The sequence below is a fragment of the Pteropus vampyrus genome, unplaced genomic scaffold, assembly GCF_000151845.1.
Source record: "Pteropus vampyrus isolate Shadow unplaced genomic scaffold, Pvam_2.0 Scaffold32, whole genome shotgun sequence".
In the NCBI taxonomy this organism is placed as follows: Eukaryota; Metazoa; Chordata; class Mammalia; order Chiroptera; family Pteropodidae; genus Pteropus; species Pteropus vampyrus.
Window position 1 is genome coordinate 3,607,508 of NW_011888813.1, and position 23,602 is coordinate 3,631,109.

Below are 23,602 nucleotides of genomic sequence, written 5' to 3' on the forward strand. Positions count from 1 at the left end.
GAGATTTTCATTATCATTTACCAAAATGTAATTAAGACAAAATGATATCAGTTCAGGGACAGACAAATAAATAGATCAATGACAGAGCATATAGATCCCAGACAGATATCACGAGAAACTAGATACGTAACAGAAGTAGCATTTAAAGCAGAGGAGAAAGAACAAATTATTCAAAAATGATGCTGAGGCAACTCATTAGTCAAAAAAAAAATAACTTAGATTCCTTCCTCTCATCATTAAAAAAATAAAATTCCTGGGAAAAAATATAAATAATCCAATATCTTTAAATGAGCAGATAACCAGGTAATCTGTATAGGCACGAATGCAAACTGCCAACAAATATGTGAAAAGATGCTCAAATTCACCCACAGGGAAATGCGAAAGAACATAAAAATGAGTTAGCACTTTACAGCCATTAGCCTAACAAAAATAAAAAGAATTATAACCACTACTACTGGTAGAAGTGAGAAGGCAATTCTCAACCACTCTGCTGACAGAAATGTGAAGAGTTAGAACCTTTTGGAAACATAACCTGGTAACCTCTAGTATAATAAAAGATCCATCCATGGTAATAAAAGATTAAATTGGAACCACATCAGCTAGGAGGAGAAATTTCCAGAAAGTACTGGTCAGATGAAAAAAAAAAAGAAAAAAGAAAAAAAACCTTCAAGATGCAGACATGTATATATATAATGTGATCCTATTTTAATAAAAGCATACCAAAAAAACCTATATATGCAAAGGTATATGTAGTCTACATATGTCCGTATAGGATAATTAATTAATAGCACAAAGAAAAATATAAAGGGCTATAACCCAGGCTATTTATTACACTGGTTTCTTTTTTTTTTTTTAGGGACTGTGGGCAGTAACTGATGATGACAGAGCAAAGGGGAAGAGACGGGGAAAATAAGCCAAGAAAATAATAAAGCTGTGTTCAAAAAGAATGTTTGTATGAGATTTCGTGACATAATCACATTTAGCTTAGCATTTATTTAAATCCTATGTGAATATAAATTTTTATAAAAATATTTAATAAAAATTATAAAAGAACTAAGTGAGAAATAAAACTACTTAAACACTGGATCGAAACAATGTATTATTATGGTCATTACTTAATGCATTCACCAAATACTTATTAAGTGCAAATTATGTTAAATGCCAGAAATGCAAAATGCTCAAAAAAAGTACAATTAAAAGATAACATATCAAGAAATGGTAATTAACGGTAATAATCTAGGACCAAAAAAACCTCATATAATATATATCACTAGAAATTAGGCAGTGAGGGAAAAAAAAAAAACATCTTTGCAAAAGAAGGAGAAAATAGTCAACAGGATCAGGATTTATTAAAAGAATAAAAGTGTGGCTCCAAGTCAGGCCCAGATTTATGCTACTCACATAGCTTCACTCCATGAAGAATAAACACTAGAGCAGGAGTTTTTGGATCGTCCCTTGATACACATTTTCCTACAGAGAAGTACCTGTGTGGCTGTTCTGCTGTGATACTTAGTGCTTTCAGCCCCTTGGCAGTCTGAAGGTCCTGTGTGTCACCCTGCCTGTGTTACTCTCTGCCTACTATACAACATCTGGTCGCCTGGGCCTGACAAAGGATTAAATTCTAGAGCTCATGCCCCAAGGACTTTCCTTGTGCTTTCCACAAAACTGCTATTTTATTTTTTAAACTCTTGTTTACTTGTAAATCCCATTGGTCTTTCTAGCCCAGGGAGAGACTACTGGGACAGTCAATGTGAGGGCAGTTTAATGGGCGTTTATATAAAAGGGATCTAAGAATATCAATGGGGGAAGGGAAGCTTGTGCTCTGAAATAAATATGTGAAAATGTGGGGAATACCTACGAAGAAGAAAGCATTGGCCATGGGAACAAGAAGAAGGGGATAAAGTGAATGGCCAAGCAACAGTTTTGCAATTCTGCCTTGGAAAGGTAAGCGACGGGGAATACAGAATCTACCGGCTTTAGAAAAGGCCTCCACGTCTCCAAAAAAAGCAGGGGAGTCTCAGGAGGCAGGGTCAGCAAAACCGCCTTGGAACACTTGCCTGGCCAGGTCCTCCTCTGATCTGACATAGAAATCCCAAGGGCAACGCTAACACTAATAAGGCAACATTAGGAAAGCATTCTTGGCTTCCTTGGAAACATCTCCTTTAATGAGTCCAAACTAAATACATTAATAAACAGTACCCAAGGCTTTTCTTATACCAAGTATCCTAGTCTCTGGAGCCAGTTACATTTCTGGGAAGGAATGAATAGCTATGTCTTTATTAGGTTTCTCATAACTGGTACAGATGTCAAAAGATGAAGAAAAATATTGAAAAAATCCAGTATCAATTACTTTTAATTTTTCTGCATGTGGCCTTATTTTATTGATGAAGTGCACATAATCTGGTTTTCCATGAGAGCACAGACTGAAAAATCTCTGAGCTGAGCTCCCACCCTACACTTAATTCTTCACTTAATCTTCGCCATCTTCTATTAAGATTCCATGCCTCGCCTGCCCCACAGACTTCTCCACGAAGCACCTTTAAAGTTTGGGCATCTGAATCACCTTAGGTCATATTCAAACATGGACTATTGCTGATGGGGGCAGAAGAGTAAACTATCATTTTAATGTGCTATGAAATATATTTATCTTTTTCATTTTAAGTAATTCAATTGAAGATGAAAAATTATAGTTTATAAGAAACAGCTTGTAAAAAAGAAAACAAGTTGAGAATTTCTAAGATGCCATAGCCAAGAGTTAGATATTTTATCTATGATTTTATGTGAATTTTGGACCTGCAAAAGAGTTTTGACTTGAGTATGCAGTCTAAATACTTCTTTGTAACCCTAGCACCCACCATTCCTACCCACTCCACTAAATTTAACTAATCGAAGTTACCTTACTATCAAGCATCTGATCAAAAGGAGTCTATAATATGATAAATGTACCTTAATGTTAAATAACACTTTATTGTTTGCACAGTGGTTCAACAAGGAAAGACTGATGTTTAAAGGTGTAACAATATTTGAATTCGACTATTCAGAGTACTAGAACCACCATTCAAAATTTAAAAGACAAATGAAAAGAATATTATCGCACAACTAATGTAAAACATTCATCTCTCTAGAGAGACCCCTACCTACTAGTTACCAAAACAACAGTATTTACCATGGGATATGAAGACCAGTGAAGGTCCTTACAAAGTTATGAAAATCGAACATTCATGTGACATCAGCAGCATATGAGAGGTAGAGGCTCAGAAAAGGAAGTGGATTCCAGAGTATGCATAGCCCTTTTGCTTAGACAGATAGGAAAAAAAAAAAAAAAAAAAAAAAAGAGTGAACAATGTCCTAAAAACTCTAAACAAGTAGAGTGCCTTTCCCTCAACCGATTTCCAATGATTAATACTGTTTTTAATTAAATGGGAACAGATAAAGCGTTGAGGATCTAAGGACCTCATTAGATCACTAAAAAGCAGGTTTTAGCCAAAGCCACAGGCTGCCTCCCTGTAATACAACATTACACCTAGAAACGTCTGACATCCTGGAACTTTTAATGAGCACTCCTAATCTCTTAACAATTTTTAAATGTCATAATTTTCACTAATGTTGAATTACACATTTTAGGGAGGCAGAAGAGCAGAGTGGCAAAAAGTCCAGGCATACCTACTCACCCACACACTCGATTTCTCTCTGCAGCCAGAAACAAAATGCATCAATTACTATTATCAACAGTACAGGTATTTCCATAAGTAATTTTTAATATCGAAAAGAAAGCAAAGTGTTTTCTCTCCTTAAACATGACCTTTCCACAGGAATCTAAGCCACTTAACTTAGGAGTAGGAAAACGCACCAGCCTAAATTAATCCTTTCCAGTTTCCACTGCACTGTTTAATCCAAAACCACCTTTTAAAAGCGCATAGGTCACCGCTTATATTAAAGTGACAAAATATGAAATTAAACATTTCTTATCAATAGTGATCCTCTATTACACTGTCAGAGATGGAATTCCAAATCACAGCTCAAGCTTTTAGTCAAACTGACAATTACAATGCAAATATTCAGGCTCTAGTTTCTCAAAGAGGGGTGGGAAGCAATCTTCCTCGCCCTCTTTTCTTTGTAATTTTGTTCATTCTGCAAAGAGAGAAGAAAATAAGTACAGAAAATTTCTCTAATTTTTTTCTTGCAAAAAAGAACAATTGTCTCCTCAGTACTATTCTTATGCTACCAGATGCAATTTGCTTTGAGAACAAATGTATAAAAATCAAGGTTTAAAAAAGGCTACCCACATGCTGTATCTAATTATTCAACAAAATATCCTCTTCGAAGTAATTACCAACTAACGAGGGTATGCCTCCTTTTGTTAAATGGAGGAAAATGGAATTTTAGAAAACAAAAGCAGATTTTTCTATTAGCTTACATTTATAATTTCAGGGTTGTAATTCTTGTTCCTAATTTTCAATTGGCAGTGTTTTTACCTAAAATTTTTTTTTTAATCTGCCCATAACTAAAGATTAATGATCTTAAGCACACATGAGTGGATTTGTAGAACATCACTTTGAGAGAAAATCATTTGGGAAAAGAAAAACATCTTTTGGTTTTTAATCTTCATTTCCTTTTGTTTCTAATTTTTTATATTTTATGTATAGATCTAAGAAACATTTAAAGAAAATTTCAACAAATTTATTTTCTATAATAATATTACCAATGTAAAAAAATGAGAATTCACAAATCTACACCAATAAAAATGAATTAAATGAATGAATGGAGAAAAAGACAAAGTCCTTCCTTACAGTAGGATTCCAACTAATAAATATAAAAGAAATGATGGATTTTTTTTTTTAAATTGCCATCAAGCATCACTTATAATAATTGTCACACAAGTATCAACAATAGATGCTAAAATTTATGGGTATAAGAAGAAATAGGTTATTTTCAAGTCTCAAAGAGTATCCCCATAAAATAAACAATTAAAAAGACATAATGGTAACTTTACGGTGCATAAACCTGGCAGGCAACATCTTAACCAAATGTTCAGTGTTCACCAGTAATGGGACAAATCGACATTTCATGCCTCCTGACACGATATCCTGGGAAGGGGGCAGCATCGGTTCTCTGGGTTTCCTACCAAAAGTCCATGACTTGAATTTAGTCATGAGAAAACATCAACAAACCCAAAACGAAAGCCATTCTAACAAAGTAACTGGCCAGTACTCTACTAAATTTTCAAGGTCATGAATGACAAAGACAGACTAAAAGTCTGTTCCAGATTAAAGGAGACTAAAGAGACATGACAGCCAAAGGCTGTATGTGATCCTGTATTGTATCTTGGACAAGAAAAGGACATTAGTGGCAAAAGTTGAATAAAACCTATAGATTAAATCATAGTATTGAGCAAATGTTAATTTCCTGTGATTATGGAAATTATGCCATATTATTTAGGTGTAAAAGTATTTACTTGTGTGTGCAACTAATTCAAAACAATTTGTGTGTGTGGTGTGTGTGTGTGCAGATGTGTATAGAAAAAATGATAAAGCCGGTCTGGTAAAATGTGAATATTGGAGGAATGTAGGTACAGGACATAGAGAAATTCTTTGTTCTAAATTTTCAACTTCTTCATAAGCCTGAAATTTCAATATAAAAAGGGTATCAAAAGGGTAAGTGACCTCTATATTTAAGTGGTTTGATGATAGTCTAGTCCAGGGGTTGGCAAATTTTTTTCTATGAAGGTCCAGAGAGTCAATATTTTAGGCTCTGTGGGCCATACAATTTCTTCCACAACTACTCAACTCTGCCATTCTGTCACGAAAGCACCCAGACAGATTGGAAATGAATGGGAATGGCTGTGTTCCAATAAAATTTTATTTACAAAAGTAGGCAATGGGCTAGATTTGGTCCATTGGCCATAGTTTGCTAACCCCTAATTCATGTCAAGAAAAATTAATCAGAGTAAAATTATACTTTCAGTTAACATTTTTTGAGTACATGCCAGACAGTAAGTATATTAAGTGCCTTACTGGCATTAGCTCATTTATCCTCACACCAATTTGATTAGCTAAATACTATTATTATTTCCATTTTCCACAGAGAAAATGGGCCTAGAGAAGTTAAGGAACTTGCCCAAGGTCACACAGGCAGCAAGCAGCAGACTCTGGGTTTGACCCGGATCGGGCTGTCTTCACTAAACTATAACCGTTCCGATATACCATACTACTCATATGGACTGAATTATACTGTCACATGCAACAAACTAAGGAACTTTAACCATTTTAACAATGGCTGAACAAATGTCCAAACTCAAGGTTAACATCTGGAGAAGGTGTTTTTCACAAACCTCTTGCAGCTGCAAAGAAATAAGTCCCAGTTGATCCTGGCGTCTTTCCACCAGCTCTCTTTCTGTGCGCATCTCTCTTTCTATTTCCTGAAGCCGTCGCTCCACCCGATCTGAAGCCTTAATATGAACAAACAGAAATGGTGACATTAGAGAGCTGTTAGGAAGAAAAAAAAAGACTAAAATTGAAGAGATATTTTATACCAGATGCAACTACTGTCTAAAGCATTTAAGAGTGGCGTGTTTCTAGAGCCCTTTTTCACGACACAATTATAAAACAGATCACAAGAAAATTGGCTGGAAGTTATAAAAGAAAATAATTAGACTCCAAATAATCCAAACTGTATCCCAATAAAGGACTTACATTTTTCAAAGTACAAAATATTAATTCAATAGATCAGAACAAAAAGTAATAAACTAGAAAAGAGTGCCCTCTGGTGAAAAAGAAGGAAAACGGCAATTTTGCAAACGACTGCATTTATTAGTCTGGTAATGATAAACTACTTTATCTATTTAGTTCTTTATCATTTTAATTATCTATAAGCACAACTTGCCTAGGAAGATTTTGATGTTTATGTGTGGCAATAATTAAAAGGGCTTTTCATTAGTTTGTCAATCTTTTCTACTGTGATCTGCTAAAAATAAATCAGCTGTAAAAGATCAAAAACTAAAGTCAAACTGAAAGATGTTTAATTGAGACTCTCTAAAATGACATGAAAGATTTTTTTCCTCTCTCATGCAAGACTTTCCTTGCTCAAATTTGGGCAAATTCAAAAACACTTCACGTGTTACCATTATATAGTCCCCTAAAATAATGTATACTATCTGACGATGTGTACATTTGGTGCAGGTGGACAGAAGACATTTGTATTCATTTAAGAGAAGCAATAAATACAGCCCTGTTATAAGAAATCTTTTGCCATCATTTCTCTACAGCCAAGAAAAGTCCTAGTCACCAGGGATCTTACTGGGGCAATGGTGATGGCTGCACCACTTGGTACATTGACTAAAAATCATTTCACTGTACACTTAAAACAGCTTAATTTTATAGTAAATTATACCTCAGGTCGAGTTGTTCTTTAAAAACACATCGTTAAACATAAATTTAATTATTCAATGAAGGCTAGGCAAAAATATTCTCTCAAAAAAATTAGCGGTTAATATTTACTAAGCTTGATAAGTCTGGCATTTCAAACTTCTAGTGCTTAAAAATTATTAAGATACACACTATGATATTCACAGTTCTTTACCAAAAACTCAAAATACCCTTCAGCATCAAGCTTCTAATTTATCCTAGTGATGAACCCTAGTATCCCAACAAACAATTTACTACTGTATCTGAAATAAATACAGTACCTGATGTAATAGAAAGAAAATTTGGATAAATATTAAAAAATAAAAGTTGTTAATTTGTTCAATTTTTACAAAATGAAAATATCTTTATTCTTCATTGTGAATATAAAAAGTAATAGCAACACACCAAAAAAATAAAACAGAACCACCTCAAACTCCTTAGAAAAATGGCTACTATCAAAAACAAACAAACAAACAGAAAATAACGAATGTTGGAAAAGAGAAGAAACTGTAATGCTGGTACATTGCTGGTGGGAATGTAAAATTGTACAGCCACTATGGAAAACAGTATGGTGGCTCCCTAAAAAATTAAAAGTAAAATTACCATATGACCCAGCAACGCCATACCTAAGTATAAACCTAAAAAAATTGAAAGCAGGGCCTCAGATATTTGCACACTCATGTTCAAAGCAGTATTATTCACAACAGCCAAAAGATGGAAGTGACCCAAGTGACTGACAGATGAACAGATAAACCAAATGCAGTTTATACACGCAACGGAATATTATTCAGCCTTAAAACGAAAATTCTGACACAGATGAACAGATATACCAAATACAGTTTATACATGCAATGGAATATTATTCAGCCTTAAAAAGAAAATTCTAACACATGCTACAACGTGAATGAACCTTGAAGGCATCATGCTAAGTGAAATAAGCCAGTCACAAAAAAAAATTCTATACCATTCCACTTATATAAAATACTCAGAGTCAAATTCATAAAGACAGAAAGTAGAGGCAGCAAGCCTAGGAAGGTTCTGATATTTTGAATGGGGACTTGTTGCATAACGGGAATAGTTTCAGTTTTACAAGATGAAAAGAGTCCTGGATTTGGCTGCACAACAATGTGAATGTACATAACTCTATGAACTGAACACTTAGAAATGGCTAAGACGGAAAATTTTACGTAATATATGTTTTATCACCATTAAAAATAAACAATACAGGATGATAAAAAGAAATAAAAATAATGGGCTAATACCATCCATTAAAAGAAAAACACTGTTTTTTGTTGAATATTTCCAGGGATTTTTCTATGCATATATGTATGACTGGTCAAATACATATTCATTTCGTTTCTTTTTTTGAATAAAAATTGGGTATTTCACATATGTTTTATAAAATTTTTACAGTTCACATATCATGGACAACTTTTCATTACAATAAATAAATCTACATATTCATTCTTAACAAATGCAAAATTCTCCATAATTGATTGAAATACTTCCCTATTGATAATGGGATATCATTTATTTTTACTAGACTATGCTGTGACAAACACTCCTATATAAGATTATTTCTGTAAACTAAAGGTACATCCTTTAAGTGAAATTGTTGAATCAAAAGGTATGAATCACTGATGAAGTAAGTTATTAACTCAGGATCACACAACTAAAGAGAAAAACAAGCTCAGTACAGGTCTCCGCTTCTGGCAGTATCTTGTAATGCCAGGTCCATTTTCATGCATTCATTCGGTAAGCATGCACAAACACTTTTGTTCCAGATATTATGCTACGTAGAGGTTAGGGATAGAGCAATACACATGCTATATCCACAGAACCTGCCTTCAAATAGCTTGCTATCTATTGAGGACTGACATTGAATGAGTAGTTAGAATTTCTGTAGCTAAACTGAATGAGTTGAATGACTTCGATATGTCAGGCAAGAAGGTTGCATTTATTAGAATCCTATTGAAATTAAAGCAGCTTAAGTAACCAAAACCCAAAATCAAAATCTAAAATTATTTAGACATTTTCTACTTCACCACCACCATAGCTAGTACACGCAATGATGTATGATTACTATATTTGGAGGATTTCCCCTCAGTTTTGAAATAATGTTTGTGTTGGCAGCTTCTGACATGACTTCAATGGTCCCAGCTTCCTGGTATTGATGTACTTGTCTAATTTCCTCCTCTTGGGTGTGGACCAGCCCTAGTAACCTCCTTCTAACGAACAGAACACAGAGAAAGTGATGAGATGTCTCTTCCATGGTTAGATTACAAAAAATTGTGATTCCATCTTGCTAGCATGCTCCCTCCTGCTGGCCCTCTCTCTTGCATTCTTGCTTGCTTGTTCCAATGAAACAAGCCGCAATGTTGTGAGATGCTCTGTGGAAAAGCCACGTGTCCAGGAAACAAAAGAGCCCTCTGGTCATGACAAACTGATACTTCAGCTCAATAATCTACAAGAAACTAAATGAGCTAGGAAGTAAATTCGTTCCAACCAAGACTTGAGATGACTGCAGCCTGCGAGAGACCCAGAGCCAAAGGAGCCAACTATGCCATGCTTGGATTCCTAACCTACAGAAACTGCCAGATAAGGAATGTTTTAAGCCAGTAAATTTGGGAAACTTTGATATGCAGCCATAGATAACTAATGTAATTTTTTTTATCTGTTTTCAAATAAATCCTCATCTAGGAAATAAATTAGATAGTCTGATGAAGAAAAATTTTTTTTCTACTCTATCCACAAAATTTCTATCTATTCCACAAAATTTTGTTTTCTATTTTAAAATACTATTATTTTCACTGGTATTAGAATTCTCTGTAATCCAGTGACAGATGACCACCTCTTTACGCCCAGCAATGCCACACAGTGGCCTTGTGATTAGCCTTCTAAATGAAGCACATCACTTTTTGAGCTGTTCGAGTAATTTAATCTCTCAAGAAATCAAGATCATCAGCCATAAAGTGGGGTTAATAACTTGCCCTGCTCGCCATATATAGAGTGGATCAAAGAGTATAAAAGTAGTGGGACAAAAAATATAGATGACGTGGTAGCAACTAACAGTTGTTTTCCAATACCTACTCCCCATCTCTATTTCTTCCATAATAAAGAAATTTTTAACTAGACAGGTGGCTGCCAAACAGAAACAATATATTTTTTAAGCCACACGGCTAGCTGCTGTGACTTAAAATTCTAGCAAATAGGATTCATGCATAAGTGTCAAGTGACACCTTCAAAAAACTATCCACAAGAGATAGCACATAGGTATCTTTTGTTCTCATACTCATTCCTTTCTCCATCTTGCTGTCTGGTACACAGATGCTGCCATCTAAAACCATGAATTTGAGGCCATAACAGCAGGAGGAAAAAAAAAAAAAAACAAAACAAGAAAAGCATGACAGAAAGAGCCAGAATCCCTTACATGTTATAGATCACACAGTACCGCGTAGAACCCTGAACTCCATACTTAAGACTTTTTCCATAAGAGAAATAACTTTTGTCTTTTTTAAGGCGCTGTTAATTAGAGATTTTCAGTATTTTACAACTGAAACTGATACTGACTGAGAGAGAAGCACTTAGAGAACTGAAAATGCTAAGCAGGTCCCACTACTGCCTTACTTCCATTGGAACATGGGGAAATCATAATATCCTTGCCGTTTCATTCAAGTCCAAAAAAAAACTAAGTAATAAAATGAACAGACATTATAGCTAGTACTTAGCAAGATAAAACATATACACAAACTAGCATGACTGAAAATGAATAAAATACAAAGTACTTTATGATTTACAACAAGTAAAATTATAGTCATCCTGTAAATCCACCAAAGTATCTTTATAGACCAAATCGTCCAGGTCAATATGCTCAATATATTTCTCTTTCTCTACTGAGAAAGAGAAATATATTGAGCATATTGACCTGGACGACTAGGTTTCTTTGCTAATACCGCAAAGTCACACAACTCCAACTAAGTCAGCAACAAGCAAGGATCTATAATGTGCATTTGGAGAAACCTAGTTTTGTCTTTTCTATTCTTTCTCATCTATTTCTATGATACATTTCTGTATTAGTTAGGGTACAATCTAGGCTCTTTCAAAGAGATCAAATACACAGGAACTGAAATAAAATAAAACTTTATTTCTGTCTCACACTGCAGTCCAGAAGAAAGTAAGGCAGCTAGCAGGCCACTCGGCTTGCTAAGGCCATTCAGGTTCCTTCCACCAGCCCCCAGGCTGTTATCTGGCTTAAGCTAGCTCAGTGCTCTGTCCTCATTTCAACCCACATAAAGAGAGAGCAAGAAATTACCAGACAAGTAGCTCTGTTTTCAAAAAGACAAGTCAGAAGTGGCATGCGTCACTTTTACTCAGTTACGTGGTCTCAGCTGCACATGGAAACTGGGAAATGTCATCTCTACCTGAGTAACCACATACCTGTATAAAATTGCTGGGAGCAGGGGATGGTAAGGGGAGGGGTACAGGAATCTGCTACCAAAAGAAGGAATTCAGTAATAGGGGTTAAGGAACTCAATATTAGAATTAATATAATTTCAACACATATTGTAATTTTACGGTAGGCCGCCTTTCATCCTTTTCAGAAAAGGGTAAGATAAATGCTAAAACTCAGATAAAAGTACTAAAAGAGGAAATTTAAAATACTAATTATAAAATTGAATATATAACAAATTACAATACACATACTTCAATACTGTAAATCCACTTCTAGAAATTTATCCTACCAATTTACTTTCCAGTGTGAAAATGGCACACGTACAAGATTACTCACTGCAGTGCTGTGTATAAAAACAGAAGGCTGATACAACCTAAATGTCCATCAATATGAAACTGGTTAAATAAATTATGGGGCATTCATTCAATGGAATGCTTTAAATATTAAAAGAAAGGAATTAGAAAGCTCATTAGATGCTAATGTTGAACAATCTCAAATCTCAAAAATATATTAGGTGAAAAAGGCAAAACACAGAACAGTGTGTTTAGTATGCTACCTGCTACCAATTATATTACAAAAAGGAGAGCAGAGAGGTCTCTCTCAAGGTTATGACATTTCACGAGAGTCCTAAATGACAAGAGAGGGTCAGCCATACAAAACTTTGGGGTTCAAAAAGTGGCCAGTGCCAAGACCCTAATGTAGAAATGAATTTGGCAAATTCCAGGCACATAGAGAAAGACAGATAACATAGGCATTATAATCTATAGTAAAAAATTTGGAGCAGAAGGAACACAGGGAGAACTTTTAAAAGCAGGGGAATAAATCCAAGTGAAATAACAATTTTTTGAAAATCACTTAGCTACTGTCAGGAGCACAGATGGGGCACGCACAGGAGAAAGGAGACCAACTTCAACGGAGGGGACTGCAGTGAACTCAGAGTGACGGCGCTTGAAGAGAAATATTAGACAGAAGTAGATGGAATTGAGCATGATTTCAGAAATAAAAAGGGCAAGATTTTATACTGGCTTGGAAGTGTGGTATGAAGAAAAAGATCTAGAGTGACTCTTAGGGCAGGGGTCCCCAACCTCTGGGCCATGGACCACTAGGACCACTACCTGTCCATGGCCTGTTAGGAACCAGGTCGCAGAGCAGGAGGTGAGCAGCCGGCAAGTGGAGCTTCATCTGTATTTGCAGCCACTCCCCTGGTGTCAAAAAAGGTTGGGGACCACTATCTTAGGGGACCACTGGATGAAGATGCCATTTCCTGAGACGGGGAAGACCAAAGGGAGAGTAAAGAAAAACGGTTCTAAATAGAAAGGTGTGGGTTCTGTACCTAATGACACAGCACATATTTATAAATATTGAATGATAATTCCCATAATAAGATTTTAAAGACTGCATTTATTAATGCCACCTCACTTTTTTCTATTTCTAAGACCCAAGGGAAAAAATATTAACAATATCAGCTAACACTAAAAAGTTCATTTTTATCAGAGTCCCATATTTACAATTAAATTTACTACTAAGTTATCGAAAAGTCGAAAGTCTCTATATTTAGTTATCACAATAGCAAAATAAGAATAAAAATTAGAACAGCTTTTAGAGTTAGTATTTAATAAAAGGAGGTGAAACAAAAGCAAAGGCATTCTGTTTAAGGGATTGTATTCTGGCTTTTCAGTATGTTGATTCCTCAGATCTTCAACAATAATATGCTTTTTTCAAATCCACCTCCATATCTGTTGTATATCCTGCTGTTGCAATCTATGCAATAACCACGTTATCTTAAATGCAAGGTTGAGAGAATTCTTAGTTCAATTAATGACTGACTCTTCCAGAAATAGCTGGATCTATGTTTACATTTTTTACTAAAATGTGACCCATCTATAGAAAATTAAAATAAAATCAGGTTTTTCCTCCATGAATAATCAAACTTAATATGCACTTGTGTCACACTCAACTGGGTAAATTCTAGACAACTAATTTCCCCTGTGGTATAAGGCCTATGCAATATTGACTGTTTACTGCCACAATTAAAAGTTAACAGAAAATATTTTCCATAACATCATTCTATAAATAATAACTATTCTCTTCCAATGGGCAGTTTGAAAAAAAAAAAAAATCTATGATCCGCAAAAGATTAACAACTCAGATCTTGGCATGTATGATAGAAACCAGTATTTTTTTGCCTCTCGAAGGAAAATGTGTTCTATAAACTTTCCAAATATATTTTAGTTACTGAGAAAATGCATGATAAATAATTGTAGCCTCAGAATAATGCACAATAAATGTGATTACAGTGGTTACCAATAGAAAATGAAATTGGTAGAAGGTAGGGACAGTCGTTCATTTTTCTTTATATATTTGTACAACATTTAAAAGTTTCCCATTGTGAATGTGTATCACTTCGGTAATTTTATTTTAAAGTTAAATCTGGAGGGAGAAACAGCTGTAGCTTCTGAGAAGTTTAACGCTCAAATAACAAAACCACATCTTCTCTGACAGTATGCTATCATGAATTCACAAATACAACACAATATGTCAAATAGTTATAAAATATAAATGTTGACTTCAAGTGGAATAAGTGAGTCACAAAATCTATATTAAGCCTTGTACAAACTGGAAGTAAACATCATGTGGTCTTCGAAAGACTTTCTAAAATTCAACAATATTATTTTTAAGTTTTTGCATTAGACGGTTGTTTCTTACTCAGGACCACATACACCCACATCAGACTTGAGATGCCCTTACTTTGAAAGCAGATTACGGAAAGCACAAAACAAGCTGTAATATTACAACTTGATGTGAGGAACTGGCAGATGAACAATTCAACCAAGTACACAATTAGGTGTGTGCAATTTTCTAGGTTTAGACAATATAAAAGAACGTGTCCTGATGAGCTAGGCACACTGGACAGCTGAGTAAACTAGCAGGGTGTATACACCAATTACAAAAATGAACTAGTGAGGTGTGACAACCAGTTGTGCAATCATAGCTTTATCTGATGTAGAGTAATTCTGATGTATGGTAATGACGATATGGAAGAACTCAGGCCTTCTTTAAATTTAGCTGTTAACTTTCAGTGGTTACACTTTAGACCCACGTTAACACTCTAGACATGTAATCCGCAACTTTTTGGGTCCCAGGGACCAGTGCTCCTATGAGAATCTAATGCCTGATGATCTGACGTGGAGCTGAGGTGATGATGCTAGCTCACCTCGTGCTGTGTGGCCCAGCTCCTAACAGGCCACGGACTGGTACTGGTCTGTAGCCTGGGGGTTGGGGACCCCTGATCTAGACTATGTAGATGGTACTTTCTATTTTTTACATGGTGACAAATGTAATCTGCACTATGCAAATTAGTATTTTCAAACTCTAAACTCAAACCATCCCAAATATCTAACCATATCAAAAAACAGCATGACAATATAGCTAGAGATGCCCACAGCTTACTCAGGTCTACAGGGAACTCAGAAGAACACTGAGGACATACATTCGAGTCTAGATCAAGGCCCTTGTTACAAGCATGCTCACAGTTTATATACTTATGTAAAAGAAGCTTCATATAATGGCTGAAAAACTTAGTAAAATCTTGTGCATTACAAACAGCAAACACAGTAATTGAATCTGACATATATGAAAAAATTGACAGAGTTTCACTTCCAAAAATGACAGACTACATAATTCAGACCAAACCTTCCACTCAAAATAACTAAAAAATGAGAAATATTTTAAATAAAAGTCTGGAAAACTACAAAGAAAAGACAGATGAAACCAAATGCAAGAGAAGAAAGAAACCCAGGGAGGTCAGTCCATCTTTTAGGGTCTCTTTCTACCTGAAAACTCAGCCCATTTCAGGAAAGGCAGTTGAGATACTAAGAAGCCGAGCAGGTGGTGATTTGCTAGAGCAGAGTTTTTAACAGATGTGTGGGATCAAAGGGAAAAGCTGAAGTTGAGAGCCTTTCCAGGGAAGCAGGACCCTGGTTAAGTTTCCCCCACCCCGGCCCCAAGCCTTTGGGTTGGAATCATGAAGGACACTAGCAGGAAAGGTGAACCAGAAATAGTTAAAACCTGACACTGAAGTTTAACACTGAAATATCTCTAATAAGGTAATTCACTGCTATATTGCTATAGCCTCTAATCTATAACAAAAAGCAAATATGTCCTCTCATACATATTATCAAAATATCTATGCAAATTTTCTTTGCAGAGAAATGAAATATAGTTTCTGTCATCAACAGAAGATCCCATTAAGAGAGTTTTAAAAATGAGAAGATACAGCTGTAGAATGAGAGACAATATTTGCAATACATATAACTGACAAAGTGCTCATATATAAGACATATAAAGACCACCCACAAATCAAGAGCAAAAAGACAAGCAACCCAATAAAACATGTAGGCAAAAAAGCAAACGGGCGTTTCAAAAAAGAAAATAGCCAATACCCAGCAAGCACATAAAAAGATGCTTATCATCATTAGTAATCATAAAAATGCAAATTAAAATCATGATGACACACCTTAAACACCCAATACGATGGCTATTTTCGAAAGACTGGATAATATCAGGTGTTGGAAAGGATGAAGAGCAACACGGATTCTCACACACTGCAATGAGGAGTGTAATCTAGTGCGACCATTTTGGAAACCTGTTTTACTATATTGTAGTGCACCTAGCAATTGCACTTCATGTTAGGTACTGAGAGAAATACATGCACATGTGCACTACAATAACAAGGTTAGTCATCACAGCGTTATTCGTAATAGCCTTAAAATGTAAAATAATTCAAATATCCATCATAAAATGTTACAGTACATTACAGTATCTTCATTCCATGGACTACTAAAAAACAACAAAAATAAACTGCAAGTACATGACACAAAACCCAGAATATAGCACAATCATATTGATTAGCAAAAGAAATCAGACACAAAATAAAAACATGTCCTATACGATTCCATTTACATAAAAAGTCAAAAACAGGCAAAATTAATCTTAAAGTGTTACAAGTCAAAATAACAGATTTAAAGAGGAAGGAGTCAGTGATGGGGGTGGGGGTGGAGAGGCTTCTTATGTGCTGGTAATGTCTATTTCTAGGTCTGGGTGGTTGGAACATGGGCATGTTCACCTTGTAATAATTAATCGAGCTATACACTGATATATGTACTTTTCTGTATGTGGAATATACCTCCCGAATTTTAAAAATTAAAAGAAGAAAGAAGTAGAAAAAGCTTCAGCAGTTTCCACTATCAAGCGACACATTCCACTCTAGAGTTTATGAGAAGAGTTGGAAGATCATTTAATAAGTTATAGAGGACCTCGGAGCTACATTCTTAAAAGTGTCTGTTCAGCTCCTGTTGAGACAGTACATAAAACAGAGAATGGCATACATTTCTTGCTGTGTGAACCACAGCAATTAAGGCACGCACCAATCTGTTAATCTCGGAAAAGATCTTTTTTTTTGAAGTATATATTTTAGATATTCCAGACTGGCACGATGTAAATTGAAGGAACCGTTGGTATGCCTGGAAAAATCGAGGACTTCATATAAAAAAAATTAAGTATCCCATGTCCTGATCATATATTAGCTGTCACGTTATCACGCATTAGTTGCAAAGATTTTGTCTCTTCAACAGAAGACCTGCATTATATCTTCATCTCTCTGGGATACTTCATAAAGAAATTAGCACCAAAAACTCAGGAGGAAGGTGCTTTTATGTGGCTGGGTGCTTTTCTTAATTTTGAAATGGGCAGTAACTGAGTTGATCTCTGAAAACAAAGTGTATCCATCTCTTAGCATGCACAACCAATAAATTCAATCTCCAAAATAAACTTAACATATCTATGTAAGGAATTGGAAAAAAATTATCTGCGTTTACTAGGAAACTTTCGGTTTGAATAAAATATGTTAAGAAAAATAATTCTACTTTTTTATGTCTTTAAAAATCAAAAGGTATTGTGGGAAATGAATGAATATACATTGTTCCTGAAAGTTAATGAATTTGAAACAGTTCAGTGACAATTTCTATTGATATTTTTCTTCTAAAAAAAAAAATAAATCACTGATGATGCAAAGAAATGGACACTGTAAGTACTTTATTTTTTACCTTAATTCCACCAAAGATGGTGATTTGCTAGAAAGAAATCACTGCATAATGGGTGTGAACAATCTAAATTTGAGATAATAAACCTCAAGAATTAGGGGGTATTTTCAGTCAGCGTTAATTATGTCAAACAAAAACAGACAGCAAGGAGGTCTTTGTAGCTACTGTGATTACACACTACGTAAGATGACTAGAAATACTTAATGGGGAATGCCAAAGAGCCACTACCAAAAAATTCTGTATTTTTCAAATATCATTTAACAAAAGCTGTAAAAGAATTACCGAGTTAATAAAATTTAAAATATCTTTCAAATATTCATAATAAAACTCTAAAAATTAAAACAAATGATAATTCTATCTCTAATATACTACCACTATAAATATTTCAAACTTAAATATCTAAAATTCATGGCCATTTTATAATAGGTGTAAAACGTATTTTTAGATAAAATGTTATATACCTCCTAAAAAGTTAAAATCTACTAAATGTCATTGTGAGTACAACCAGTCCAGCCACTCTGCCCACCACCTACATATGAAATAAAAAATTTTATAAACAAAGATTTCTCACCGATTCTTGTTTTTGGGTTTCACTAAGTTTTTCAGTCAGTTTTTCCAACGCTCTCTTTGTTTGGGCATCCGACCTAGGCAACAGAAAAATATTTAAGTTGGCTATTTCAAAAAATATATATAATAAAATGTATAATAATATACTATTACATAACACTCTACTGTAGTGGTTCTCAAATGTTAGCAAACATGAAAAACCTGGAGGGCATGTTAAAAACAGGCTGATGGACCCAACCACCAAAATTTCTGAATCAGTAGTGCCAGGATGGAGCCCAAGAATGTGCATTTCAGCATTATTCATAGTGACCAGGACATGGAAGCAACTGAAGTGTCCTATGCTAGATGACTGGATAAAGAAGCTGTGGTACATATATACAATGGAATATTACTCAGCCATAAGAAGAGATAAAATATTGCCATTTGCAACAACGTGGATGGACTTCGAGATAATCATGCTAAGCAAAATAAGCCAGACAGAAAAAGTTGAAAATCAGATGATATCACTTATATGTGGAGTATAAACCTAAAAGCAACAAATGAACAGGACAAACAAACAGAGACTCATGGACATGGACTATAGACTAGTGGTTACCAGAGGGTTACAGCGGGGCGGAAGATGGGGATAGACGGGGTAAAGGGGGTCAAATATGTGGTGACAAAAAGAAATCTAACTATGGGAGGTAAACATACTATGTAAATATACTATGTGCCTTACTGTTAAAATGTACAGCTGAAACTTATTGGATTTTGTTAACCAATGTCACCATAAAAATAAGTTAATTAATTATTTTTTTAATAAAAAGAATGTGCATTTCTACAAATTTTCAGGTGATGCTGACACTGCTGGTCTGAGGACTGCACTTTGAGAACCACTGCTATACTGGAACATCACCTTCGATAAACAAATATGCTGCAGTATGTTCCACTTTAAGAAAAAAAGGAAGAGAGAGAGAGAGGAAGAACAAAACTCACATCCTCTCAAGGAATTCACAATCAAATCAATCATATCAGTATCTGTCCTCACTAACTTATCTCCCATTAAATTAATAACATACAGGATCAATAATAAAACAGTATAGAAAGACTTATAAAGTAAAGGCCTTCCTCACACTTCCTTACCTCTAGCTCCGCTCCCACTGGCAACCATGCTCAACCATTTCAATTCTTAATTCTTTTGCTGGTTATCGACATTATTTTCAACTCTAGGCATTTTCGATTGATTCTCTGTTTTGAAATTTTTAGCTCACTCATAATCCTCTCCAATTCTAGACAAATATATTACTATTTTCAGTTCTTCTATAGGTCACCTATGTAACTTACATAGGTCACCTATGTAACTTACATAACATACCTCTTATGAACTATTCCATCATAGAGAATTGGTGCCTTTTGCTTACATTGTCATGCTCACATTATAGTCAGCTTCATACTTGGTTCATTAACTTTCTTGTGCTTTTGTTTTTTCTAGAGTTTCTCATTATCTCTTGGTGTTATTTATCACATCATTGAAATTCTTCTCCCACTTCTTAATGAATCATCTATTATAAATTAACTCTATTCTTGTTGACTACATGCTTCTCAAAGGACACTGACTTCCTGCTCAAATTTAGAGTGAGTAGTTTCTGGACCGAATATGTGGCTATCATTCTGGGGATTACTTTCACTGAACTTCTTAGTTAGTTTTACTTTTTTTTTTTTTTTTACACCTACATCACCTGGTCTTCCTAGGTGGTCTCCCACCCAAGTACTAACCAGGCCCAACTCTGCTTAGCTTCTGAGATCAGATGGGATCAGGCACATTCAGGGTAGCATGGCCGTAGGTAGTTTTACTATTTTTTATAACCCATATCGTCCCCTTTCTTGGTTACGATCTTATATTACTTATAGGTCCTAAGGTAATTACTTCAGGGAAAAAGTTATCTTAAAAGGTTCTAAGTCTTTAAATCTCTGGAAATGTATTCATTTGTACCTCCTTCTTGGCTTTTGTGGTTCCATGTGCTCCTGTATTTCCCTCATCTTACTAGCTGATCCTTCTCAATCTAGCTCCACTTTGTATATAAGACTTTTAAATACTGGAATGCCATATCACTCAGCCCTGTCCTGCATGATCTCCCTGAATACCTTCCATTTCCATGGTTCCAAATACCACTTCTATATGCTGACCACTCTTCAAATCTCTAAGAAACTTCTCCTTTGAGCTCTAAAGTAAATAGCTAGCCAAGCATTTTACATTTCCATTTGGATGTTTCATAGGCATCTCAAACCTAACATATCCAAGGTCAAACCCTTAATTTCTACACCTCACCTACTTCCACCAGTCTTCCATATTTCAGAAGTAGAATTACCATCTACCCAGCTACTCACATCAGAAATTTGGAAGTCAACTTTGGTTTATTCTCCCTTATTCCCCGCCCCATGTTCAATCCACTGCTAAATCCTATCTCTTCAACCTGCAAAAATATATCTTGAAACACAGCCCTGTCTATCCCTCCCTTGCCATAATCTTGGTCAAGTCATCATCATCTCTCATGTTAATGCAAAACACTTCTGACTCACCCTCTCAAATCAATTCCCCGTATGGTATCCAAAGTAGGTGAATTCTGAATTAAACTTTATTAAATACTTTCTAAAATCTTGCTTTCCTGTGTCCTTTTATTATTCAATGTACTTTTTACAATAAATGTCAAGAAAAATTAAAAATTAAAAATTAAATGAACATATCAACCTTTCTGAATCACATAGAAAATAAACCTAGCAACTTCCTACCCTATATATTTTTATAAATGGAAATTTTAAATTTGTGGCACAAGTATAGCAGAACTGGATCTTAAATCTTCCTCATCCACAAAGTTAAGCCACTGAGTTTCACAACAAACTTGACTCCTAATTCCTCTGCCTCACACATGCCTCCAGGTCACACAAACTATTACCAGATGGTACTAGCCCAGCAAAGATTCCTAATCCACTGATGCATATCTGAATTACCTTTTAAACTAATCAACTAACGTACCCCTGCAACTTCCTCTGTATCTTCTTACGGGACAACTGTATGTCCAGAAACTCATGTTCCTAGTACTTAATTTAACCCTTCCTTCAAGTGTGTAAAAGCTGCATGATAAAGCCACTCCAAGAACACGCTACATTAGAACGTTGGTGCCATTCTGTTGATTTTATTGACTTGTCAAAAATAAATATCTAAGTAAGTATTAAATTAACTAACACTTACTGGTTTAGTAGATTATATAGCTCAATAATATAGTTCAAAATTCAGGAATTTAAATGCTTTATTGATATCGGCTCTCTATGGCAATGATCTTGAACCACGGTATACTATAAGTGGTAAAGAGCATTCTGGGGCTTTACTGTCTAGATTTGAATTCTGACTCCACCACGTCCCTCCTAGTCGATCTCTAGCAAGCAGTTACTTCATCTCTCTGTGCCCATTCCTACATCCAAAAACTGAAGAAAATCATAATGACTATCTCATTAGGATTGTTGCAAGAATTAAAGCTAAATCTACATGAAATAAGTGTTTAATAATATTAACTAGTAGGAGGAGGAGGAATAACAATAGTAAGGTCTTTAATTCTTATTACTAAATTTCCTGCCTTCCTCATATAAAAGCAGATGAGTTATACAGATGATAACTGATATTTGTAGATTTAATAATTATAGTTTTGACTCCTCTGGCTATAGAAACATAAAATTGGTTTATGGAATGATTTCATTAGCTGGAATGGAAGTTAACAAATGAACTTGGTAATCAAATTTCAATTCAGCTTTTTTGTTCCCTAATCATTGCTGTATATAGAATGTGACTTAAGAAAGGATAAAAAAATCTTTGTTTCTTGTAAAAATATGGCTTCCAAATAAAGCCAATTGTCACTGATGATGATAAAAATGAAAAAAAAAAAATTAAATAAAATGATACTTCTTGAAGACTACCCAGAACTGACAAAATTGCAAAGACTGGGTAAATATAAACCATTTGCTTTCGAAGATTTCAACTGAAAGCTAAAATATCAGATTCTACAATAGCTCATTTCATGCCCATTGACAAATTCCACATTATGCTTTTTGTTTTTAAAGCTCCACTGCCAGTCAAGTATCTCTCTGCTTCCCATTGTAATTAGTTAAATGGTTTTAAAATATGAAATTAATTTGTCTAACACTGAGTCATAATACATTCTAAATGCAAAAGGTTCTGAACTGTTCTATTAATAAATTTTAAAATACTGGTATAAAAACAAAGTACCGGTTTTTAAATTCATGTAAACATGTCAATTACAGAACCTATTTTATTCTTCTAATAATTCAAGCCTCCAGTGAAAAAGAACCATATTCTTTTACCGGCTTCTTCTGGCAAGTTCCCGGTTAAAATCATCTCCAAGGCGAACCTGTTCACTGCTGAGGTCTCGGAGGGACTGATGAAAAGCATGAAGCTAGAAAAGTCAAAACATAGTTATCCATTTAGGATTCTGTTAAATTTATCCATGAAGACTCACAAAGGGTAAAAATAAGATCTTGTTCTTTGTAATAATACTCAAATAATACTCTTATGATTATTAAGACAGAATAAAATAAATGTCTACTCTGAAATATTTTTTCCAAAGAAAAACAATTTTTTAAAAGCTATATATAACATTAACCATCACATCCTCTATAGTACAGAAATTCTACTTCTTATAGATACCCTAGAAAAAAGGCCAGTGAACTTTTTCTGTAAATGGTACAACAGCAAATATTTCTGTCACAATAATTCAACACTGCCATTATGGTGTAAAAGTAGCCATAAACAAATGAGCATGACTGTGTTTCAACAGAACTTTATTCAACTGGGCCACCTGCTATAGTAAGGCCAACCCATGCTGCAGAGAAACTCTTGGCCACGTGCATGAGGAACCACGTACAAGAATGTTTAGAGCAGCACTATTCATAATCAGAACACTGAAAACAAACCGAAAGTCCATTAAGAAGAGAATGGATATAAATAAAATGTGATATAGTCCTCCAGTGGAATATCATACAGCAGTGACAATGAAATGATCAAACCTACCTATACATCAGTAAGGTTG

At 34.8% G+C, this 23,602-nt stretch overlaps 1 protein-coding gene and 1 non-coding gene across 12 annotated transcripts in view; both read right to left on the reverse strand.

Annotated features, from left to right (window-relative positions):
• The window catches only part of CEP128 (centrosomal protein 128), a 357,353-nt gene that overhangs the window by 299,050 nt on the left and 34,701 nt on the right, over nucleotides 1-23,602 (reverse strand). For 10 of the 11 annotated variants that reach the window (XM_023528829.1, XM_023528828.1, XM_023528831.1 and 7 more), the window contains 3 exons: nucleotides 22,878-22,969; nucleotides 18,529-18,601; nucleotides 6,332-6,448 (listed from right to left, as the gene is read on the reverse strand). In XM_023528829.1, the coding sequence (XP_023384597.1) occupies nucleotides 6,332-6,448; nucleotides 18,529-18,601; nucleotides 22,878-22,969 (282 nt within the window). The remainder of the gene's footprint in view (nucleotides 1-6,331; nucleotides 6,449-18,528; nucleotides 18,602-22,877; nucleotides 22,970-23,602) is intronic. The other variant, XM_023528835.1, reaches the window with a different exon arrangement.
• On the reverse strand, nucleotides 20,231-20,349 carry LOC111737932. Its single transcript, XR_002779626.1, has one exon. It is a non-coding gene; the product is annotated as a 5S ribosomal RNA (ribosomal RNA).